General features: G+C 30.9%; 1 protein-coding gene across 1 annotated transcript; it reads left to right on the forward strand.

Moving 5' to 3' along the window:
* Positions 1-306: 306 nt before the first annotated feature.
* LOC120198720 (transmembrane emp24 domain-containing protein p24beta3-like) lies at positions 307-2,293 on the forward strand. Its single transcript, XM_039200004.1, has 4 exons — positions 307-609; positions 1,261-1,447; positions 1,547-1,654; positions 1,964-2,293. The coding sequence occupies exons 1-4, from the start codon at positions 400-402 to the stop codon at positions 2,095-2,097; spliced, it is 639 nt and encodes a 212-aa protein (XP_039055935.1). The 5' UTR covers positions 307-399; the 3' UTR covers positions 2,098-2,293.
* Positions 2,294-10,432: the final 8,139 nt, after the last annotated feature.

The following is a 10,432-nucleotide window of genomic DNA, read 5'->3' on the forward strand; positions in this document are numbered from 1 at the left end:
TATCAAATTTAAAATATATGAATAATAAGTGATCATTTTATAAATTTTAATAGTAAGATATTCAATAAAACAACATCTTATAATCAAAATTATTTTATAATTTTTAGTGTCGAAAAATTCATCCATATAACTGGGATATTTATATACTTTACCTAAAATTTAGTTATTTTAAATTCAGATAATAAAGTAGTTTTTCAATTTAGATTTCTTGTAATAGATTATGATACGAAACGACGTCGTGTAAAACACCAGTCATTCGGGTAATAAAATGCAGTGATAAACTGACGCAGTCGGAGAAGCTCTAAATCAAACCCCCCATAGTTTTGACTGATTTAACTGTTACTGATACAAAATCAAATCGAGAGAAGAAAAAAAATCCCCAAATCTGAACCCTAAAAAATGGAGATGATATGGGGAAAGACGTGGGCTTTGATGGGTTTGCTTCTTTTGAATTCGGTGTGTAACGTTGCATCACTTTCGGTGACCGTAACCGACGTCGAATGCGTGTACGAATATGTGATTTACGAAGGAGACACGATTTCCGGCAACTTTGTTGTCGTTGACCACGACATTTTCTGGGGAGCTGACCACCCTGGCATCGATTTCACTGTAAGTTTATTATCCGATCTATAAGCTTAATGTCATTTTTTCGGGTGAATTTTGGGTAATTTGGTAGTTGCGTATTGAATTTATTTACATATAGGTCAGTTCTTCATGTGCTATTTCTCAAATATTTAAAGATTGGGTGTTGACTTCCATTCACCGAAGGTTGATTTTTAATGATATTTTCTAATTCTTTATGTTTAATTCAATTGAGTAAAGATTTAGTTTTTGATGATATTTAGAGATGTGTGATCCTTTGATGGAACCATTTCTTCCTGAATGTTTCTGGGTGGTTTTGAAATGGGAAACTTTTGATCTATGGCCAATGGTTGTTTGGTATTAGAGGTGGAAAGGGGTTTATTTTGTAGATCCATGCATTTTTTAATTGAATTGATTTGATCTGTGGGATCTGTTTCTGTTTAACTTTAGGCTTAAGTCGGTATTAGATCGATAGGTCGATATTCAATAGATATTTTGATATATACGACTTATTATACCCTAATTATGATCATGACATGGAAACTTACACGCACATCATATACATACACGGATTGCCATGTCTATATATAGTAATCTAGTAAGGAGTCTTTTTATAATTATTGGTTTTGATTTTCCTTGAAGAATGCTATTATCTATCTAATCCCTTGCTTAATGCAGGTGACATCTCCTGGGGGTAATACTGTTCACAGTTTGAAGGGGACATCCGGGGACAAGTTTGAATTCAAGGCTCCTCGAAACGGAATGTACAAATTTTGTTTTCACAATCCCCACTCTACACCGGAGACTGTTTCTTTCTATATTCACATCGGTCATATTCCCAACGAGCACAATCTTGCCAAAGATGGTTTGTTATATTTTTCTTTCCTGTTTGTAGGTGTAAGTCGCATATTGTTGTTGTTTTCCTTTATATTTGATAATTTTTCTTTGGTTCTCTTTATTACAGAACATTTGAACCCAATTAGTGTTAAAATTGCTGAGTTGAGAGAGGCTTTGGAATCTGTCACGGCAGAACAAAAGTACTTGAAGGCACGCGATACTCGGCATCGTAATAGTAAGTTGCTACGGTTTCCTCCTTTTGCTACTTTTTCCTTGAGTCGATAAAACATTATTCTTCATATATTGATTTTTAGTTTGCTACCTAAATGTTATTTAGGCAGAATAATAATAGCTTTACTTTTCCTGGGCTCAGAGTTATGAATGTGTCTGACATGGAGTATACTTCATAACCAAATATGTGTCAGACGAAGTTATAACTCCGGGCAGGGATGGACCGAGAAAATTTCACATTCCCGTATAGTTTAGGTATTATATACCGTTTCGGGAAACTCTTGCTAATAGTTGTATACTATCTGGATGGCAGCGAATGAGAGCACAAGAAAGCGAGTTATAGGATACGCAGTTGGAGAGTACATTCTGCTAACTCTAGTTAGTGCACTCCAAGTTATGTATATCCGCCATCTCTTCAGCAAATCTGTTGCATACAACCGAGTTTGAGCTGCTTGATGGCTGATTACTAGTTTCGTTTGTGTTTCATTAACCAGAGGATCATAGAGGGCGATTCCCATAGATGAGTTTACGAAAGTTATGCCACCAAACATTTTGTTATATGTGTTTATTCGAGTCGTCGTATTTTAATTACAGTTTGACTTTTAATGTTTTAAACTTCTATCAATTTGACCCTTTTTTTATATATATACTTTGAAATCACACTCACCCGTTGTTCATACCGATCTGATCGACACTAACAAATGATTTGGTCATCAAGGACCTCTGTTTTACATTTTTATTTTTAAAATTTATGATTTGTTTTGCAGATCTAGGCATTTTGTTTTTCTTTGTTTAATATGTTATTTTTTACTTGCAAACATAGCGGTAGTTTTTATCTTGTCTCGTACAAATTTGTCTTGTCTCGTATTGAGGGACAACTTTTACTCTCTCCAAATTCACTCTTAGGAACCTCATTGATCTTTTAAAATACTAGACTGTGTGACACCTATAGTTGCCCTATAGTTGCAATAGAGAGTTCTCTTTCGGGTAAAGTATACAAATGGTCATTAAATTATGTTAAAAATGATATTTTGGCCACTTAAGTTTTAGAGATTACAAAACAATAGTTAAACTTCTATATAGTTACAAAATGATAATAAAATCTTATTAAACTATTATAAAATGGTTCAATAAGTTAAAAGATCATTTTACAACTTATGAAACTTAAGTGACCAAAAAATTCATTTAAACATATTTTAGTGTTCATTTATATATTTTATCTTCTTTTTTTTACCTAGTAAAGATAAAGGTTGTTGATACCGAAAGGCATGAGGGTTAAATACACAAGTAGATGATAGTTGTAGTCTTTTGGATTTATCCCAATTTAGTTTCGTTGAACACCATGGAGTAAACCAATTGAAGTAACTTTTTAATTCGGTTTAATTCTTCAACAACCTCATTTATATACTAACAAATTGTTGCAGCTAAACAAGATTAATTTGGCAAACCAACTTAGCTTTATTTTTCTACTCATTAAACCCAACACATCAATCAAAAGGAAGATGCTTGTAGGGATATTTGATTACATGCACTTTCACGTAATCACAAAGTAAATTTATGAGCCGCAAACGTACAAATTTCTATTTACAGGGCTTGAATATATTATTTTTGTGAACTACACGTACTCATATTAGAGTGGATAGAGTTAAATTTTAAACTTTTCGAACCCAAAATTGAGTTCAATCGAATTGAACTCATTCAATGATTTTCTAGACAATATTTATAAATTATTTAGACCTCGAATTCATTCAATCAAAGAAGAATATAATGTCAAACATATTTTATCATACTTTTCGCATAAATATTACGATAATAATCATACTAATAGAACTAGAATTTAATATTATGTGGTTACAAATAAGTCCAGTTACAGTTTCTTAGGTTATAGTAAAGATGGATGATCTTTCTTTTGATTTAATTTTGAACAAGAATCTATCACGTGATTTTGGTGGTTAAAGAACTTTTAATGTATTGAGTGTGAACAGTTGCATTTATGTGGATTATAAAATATTCTAAATAGATATTATCTTTATAATCATCCGAACTATCGAAAAATAACAATATTGAATAAAAGGATACAAATAGGCCTGTAAACGAACCGAACGCACACGAACGGAGGTATGTTCATGTTCGTTCATTTAATAAATAAACGAACATAAACGAACACGAACATAAACGAACAAATTTTTTTTTGTTCATGTTCGTTTATTAAGGAATATAACTTGTTCATGTTCGTTCATTTAATAAATAAACGAACATAAACGACCACGAACATAAACGAACACGAACATAAATGAACACGAACATAAACGTTGGAGACCCTACCTTCCATTGTTCTTTCATGAAAGATAGTCGACAATGCAAATCAACCAAATCTACAGTGATAAATAGCGTAAGAGCTGATTAGCAGTAATGAAATGTTTGAAGATATCAAATATTTCGATCGATCTTTTAAAGATATTAAATGATTCACATGACTTTAATCTAACGCTATAACATTTATCTTAGTGGTCCATGATTATATATGAACAATCATTTTCCACTACTTTATTCTAATAAATTCATCGGCTAAAAGTTTTGTGACATCAATATCAGACGTTAGGGAGGTTTGTTAATAATGGTCATTTCCGTTGGCAGAGTAGAAAATTTAACAGCATGAAGATTTCGAACGGTACAAATTGGACTACAAGGCAATAACATAGATCTGAAATCCCTTCGATGCTACATATCGTAACTGATATTATTGCTAAACCACCATTCAAAATTTTAACGTACCTAAAGTCTACTCCGCAACTAAAGGTCACACAAGAACTATGAAAACAAAAGTTCATTGTTAAAGTGTATTTTCTACTTATTAATGGGTTCTTCCTAGAAAACCCATTACTTCCGCTATTACACTCTTTTTAGAAATTGCATAGAAACTTTTGTTTTGTTTTCTAGCAAATTCTATATATTTTTCTCTTTGCTGATGTTCATATATTTCCGATTGTTACCTTTATCTTCCTATCTATTTCTAGAAAGAATTATGATGTTTTCTTGAGTTTTAGATGTGAAGATACCCGCAATAACTTTATATATCAACTATTAAGTCAAATAAAACAGAGAAATAGATGAAAATATACCTGTAAAACTTCAGATTGCACTATAATATAACTTGTTTTGAAGCTTTCAGCAATCGTCTACACTCTCCAGTGAACACTAGAGTTTGGGGAAAAAAGGGGGGAAATGAATATAGGTGCGAGGTGCCTCACGGGTTAACATATTGAATTTAATCTCCAAATAAAATTGGCTTAATTATGGAGTTGGTCATCAGAATATCAGATTAATTAATATTTTTAAGATACTTACAAATTGGTCACCAAAATTGATTTAAAAAGATTGGGTTAAACATAAATGAATGAACATAAATGAACATAACCGAACAAACATAAACGAACATAACCGAACGAACATAACCGAACGTTCACGAACGTAAATGAACGAACGAGACCTATGTTCATGTTCGTTCATTTAATTAAACGAACACAAAATCTTGTTCATGTTCGTTCATTTAATAAATAAACGCACATAAACGAACTTCCCGCCGCACGGTTCACGAACGGTTCGCTGAACGTTCAGTTCATTTACAGGCCTAGATACAAATGTATTGAAATCTTATCTGGTCCCCATGGATAGTAGTAGTAGTAGCGGTTACACTCTTATCTGGCTGATCCTTCCTTCTCACAGCTACAAAGAGAGAAAGTGGTTCAAAATTAGGTCCCCCCAACAGCCCCACTGTCACTGTCCCCAAACCCTAAAAGAAAGTTATTTATTGCTCTCTCTATCACACAACAAATGTATATATACAAAAAACAGCCACTTATTTAACCTCTCTCTGCAATTCTGCATGGCGTGACAATATTCAATTTGCATCACTTGAGGGACCACTCTCCCCCACCCCACCTCTTCTATTTTGTCTTTTCTTAATTCTACCTCTCAATTATGTTGGAAAATAATTCAAATATATAGTAATACAATAATATTGTAATATATTCACCAAGTGATTTCATTGATAAAAAAGAGTATTATCTTTTTTTAGAGGTTTCAGTTCGAGTTGTTGTATTCAGAATTGAACTATGAGAGGGACAAGTTGTTTAATTTTATAGTAAATAGTATTATAAAAAGTAATTAAACCATAAAAATTAAGAAGTTAAGAGTTTAATTTTATTAATTTTAAATTTCAAAGATTTTTAAAAAATAATCGAACCAAATAAATTTAGGATCGAGGCTTAATTCTATTAATTTTAGAATTTGACAATGACCTAAAAACAATTATATCAAAAAAACTGGAGAGGGACAATGGCTTAATTGCAATGATTTCAAAATTACCATTGACTTAAAATGAATTAGACCATTAAAACAATTATAAACCCCTCTCACTTATATTGTGGTACGTTCGCGGTTATATTAACAAGATATGTATGTACAATGTTAATAAATTAATTTTTTTTAACAAACAACATCTCGTAATCATCTTAAAGTATTTTAAAAATTATATTTTAAATTACATTTATTTAAAATTTATATGTTTAGATTTACAAGAATTTATATCGTCCAAGTTATAGTAACAAGTAACAACAAGAATAACAGTTAAAACGAAGGGAACCGGTCTAATTTTCTTTAATTTATATTCGGTTTATTATCAAAATAAAATAAAAGCTCCTCCTTCTTCTATTTAAGCCACCTCTTTATCCTTTCTTCTCCACTTGGAGTCTCTAGCTCTAGCACTTCTACAGCTATTGCTATAAGTATATATATATATATGCTCTTCTTTGGAGTACAGTTATAGTTTCATGATGTTGTGCCCTCCTCTCCCTTTCCGTTTTACTTGGTTTGTCCGGGCGCTTTGTTGAAGCTTGAGGGGGAGAGCTTACGTATTCTCTTATGGTGCTCCACTATCAGATGAAGCTGCCAGCATGATCTTAATTTCCCTCTGCTTTATAAAGGAAAACTCAGATCATGTGGCAGTTTCACCTGTTGCTGCTTGCACAAATCAAAGAAAAAAAACCCTAATTTCTCTCAAGACGAAACCCTAATTCCATATCCTTTCTCTTTTTTACCCCACCCTTCTTGTTTTCTTTCAATCCCTAGAAAAGCTTTTCATGTCGAAAATCTAAGCTTATCTAATTTTGCTATAGATTTTTCATTTTTTGCAGAGGTTTTTTTGAAACTTTTCCACAGGAAAATGCTGCAGTTTCGATGATTTCAAGATCTCTTTAGTACTGATTTGGTGATTGGGCCTCCCAGGTATAATCTGTAAATATTCTATACGGTTTTCTGCTTATAATATATTCTGACATAAATATCTGGATTATTTCATAGCTGTTTGTTGCTCAATTTTTCAAGTCCCCAAATTTGTTTTAAGATCTGCTTGTTCTTGGGATTCTCTTCTTTTTCCTCCCTTCAGTCTTCTACTAATAATTTTTGAATTGCACTCTACTGTATTAGTGTAGCTGGTTAGGGCTTGTTTCTGGAAGTGGAGTTTCTTTCAAATTTACAGCAGATTTGCCAAATCAGAGAGTAAAATAGCAGCTACAACACAATTAATTTTAATGTCATTATTTTGGGTATCAGTTGTTATTCTTTGTTATCCATCATCAATGCCAGTCTCAAAATAATGACATTAAAATTAGTTGTGCTATTTTATCTATCTGATTTGTCAAATCTGCTGTAAAATTGAAAGAAATCCCATTTTAATCAAGTTCTAGCCAGCTACAGCGGTATATGTGTGTGTATGTATGTGTATAACATATTCATATATATTTAAGATCAGCATGTTCGTAAATTCTTGTGTTTGCTGAACTTTTGCCATATTGGAAGCAACTGTCTTTGAGATATAGAAAATCTTACTATAACAACAAGTTAAGTGAAGAATTTTAACTTAAAAACTCGTGAAATCAACCTAGTATTCCATTTCCACTGCATATTTTCTTTTTTACAACTTAGTTAAATCTGCTTCACGCATGAGTGTGTGTAATGTGTATACCTTTTACTTCTTGATATCAGTGTATGTATACCTCTTACTGCAGGAGTACAATTTTAGAGCTCTCTCTCTCTCTCTCTCTCTCTCTCTCTCTCTCTCTTGGATGTTGCTTTCTTTTCATCTACTTGTTAGAATTTGGTTATTCTTTTTAATGTAGACAAGATTCCATGTAGCTCTCGTGTTTCCATAAGCATCAAAATACCCACAAATGTTATCGGTTTTGAACTCTTTTCCCAGAGAGGTTCTATTTTTCATGTGTCAGCTATCATGCATGAAGAAAAACCATGTGAGGGTTCATTGTTTACGTTCCATTTAAAGCTGGATCTTTAATTTTGAATCATTTAATCACTGTCATATTCTTGAAAGATGGTTCAACTTCATTCTCTGATAGGGAAATATCGATAGAAGAAAAGGGGCGAGCTAGCTGCCCGTTTTGTCTAGAGTGGCCCCCAAAGCTGTTGCAGCCCCTAGCTGACTAGCTAGCTAGGTTAGTTTTCTACACCAGGATGGTTTTTCTCTCCCTACATGTAATTAATCTGGTATTCGTATTTCGTGTCATGTCATGCTAGTGTTTATTTTTATGGTATAATCATGTTTAAAGTATCGTATTACCACTAGGATTTACCTTTGATTTTCGTACTTTTTTTCCACCAATAAGGGTGTGTTGGTAATCTCAGGAGGGAAAGCAAGAGATGATACCAGTGGGTGTGCAACTCGTGGATTGATAATACATGGACCGGGTGAGATACGAAAAAATATTTACTCTATAAAAATTTTAAATTATCATATATTTTAAATTTTTTATATTTTTAATAATAATTTCATTTTATCTCTTAAAATTTTAAAAATGCACAATGTTAAGGAAAGTGCTCCCTAACATGGTGCATAATTACTTTGTACATGTATGTGTATATCTTATGTGAATTTGTGATTATTCTGATATCATGTGTGTATATATGATTATATGCCATCCCATGAAATGTCAGATAATTATTAAGGGCATCTGAAATTTCTCTCTCTCCTCTCTGTCTGTTCTCTACCCACGTTTGGGGTACATAGGTGACCTCAGACATGAAATGTTATGGCATCTTGACATTTCTTGAGGTCAGACAAAAATAAAAGAAAAGCCAAAGGTTCTGTTATTGAAGTACTTCAGTTTTTATCTCAACAATACACACCTAATCATGTAAATAAATCGAACGAACATAAACAAAGATAAATATATGTTTATGTTTGTTTATTTGTTTAACTTTAACTGAACAAATAAATTTTTTTGTTCGTGTTTTTAACGAACGAACATAAACGAATGAGCGTAAATGAATGAAAATAAAATTAATTGAGTTTGTATTTATGAAAAAAAATTCTTTCGAAATAATTTTAAGATTTATATTTTCTTTAATTGATTTGTGTATTTTTTTTATTTTGCTTTCAAAATATTAATGAGGTTTAGATTAAAATTTATTAGGTCTTAATATTTTAAATGACTTGGAGATTGGACTGAATATAAATGAACATAAACATATAAATCACCGAATGTTCATGAACATAAATGAACGAACGAGTCTTTTGTTCGTGTTCGTGCATTTAATTAAACAAATATAAAATATTGTTCATGTTTTTTTAATAAATAAATAAACATAAAAAACTTTCTGCCGAACAATTCACAAATGATTCATAGATGAGTTCGTTTACAAGCCTAAATATACCATCAAATTAGTGTTGAAAATATAGTTGAAACGAAATTATAATTAAAGATTACTATCTAAATTTAGTTAATAATGATTTGATAAATATTTAATTTTAAAATTTGAGAGATTATATTTTTTGACAAATATTTAAACTAATAAAGATTTGTCTATGATTTTTAATTTTTCTTATTAATCTGAGATAAATACAAGGTATTATCTGTTCAAAGATAACTTTCAATCATTTGACATTAGAAATTTATACGCTTGGCATTCATGATGTTCGAATCCAGTATTCAAGGAATAACAACAATTTTTTTAACACTGAGATCGTTTGGTTAATGCCCATAATTTTTAAATTTAAAAAATGAAGTTAGTAGGATTAAAATATATCCATTGAATGATCCCTGTTTATTATTATTATTATTATTGCAGCTAAAGAAAGCTTTTTTTTGGATTATTGAACTACCTTAATAATATAAATATTGTTATTTTTAAAAATATGAATTTGAACAGTTGTATCTGCATATAAAAAATTGAACACATACTATCTACTAAGTAGTAATCACTTCATATTATTATAAAATTATATAAATATTTTATATAAGTTTATATTTTTAATTCATTACTTCAAAATAAAAAATATAATTAAGACGTGTCGAACATGAACATAAACTTAAGAAAAAAATTGAAACCAGATCTTAATTAGATCTATAATGTGAATACTTTTATTTTTTATATAAAATATTTATTATTTATAAATATTACTTGGATTATTTACGAAAAAAATAGATAAATTACACAATATGTAGAAATTAATAGATGAGATCTCACCAGAAAACTTCAATAATTGCAATTATGACCCAGGGAAGGAAGCCGAATACAGGTGAACCATTGCTGGACATTATCAAGCTTGGCCCAATCTTTATTTATTTATTGAGCTAAGATAATTATAAAATAATATATATTCTAAATATTTTTAATTATTTAAGAATAAATGTTTAATCATTTTCACGTGCTCGAACTCACGTCCTCTAAGAACAATAATTACTCCTTTAACTACTGAGATAAATTG

The sequence above is a fragment of the Hibiscus syriacus genome, unplaced genomic scaffold (genome assembly GCF_006381635.1).
Source record: "Hibiscus syriacus cultivar Baekdansim isolate YM2019G1 unplaced genomic scaffold, ASM638163v2 tig00004779_pilon, whole genome shotgun sequence".
NCBI lineage: Eukaryota > Viridiplantae > Streptophyta > Magnoliopsida > Malvales > Malvaceae > Hibiscus > Hibiscus syriacus.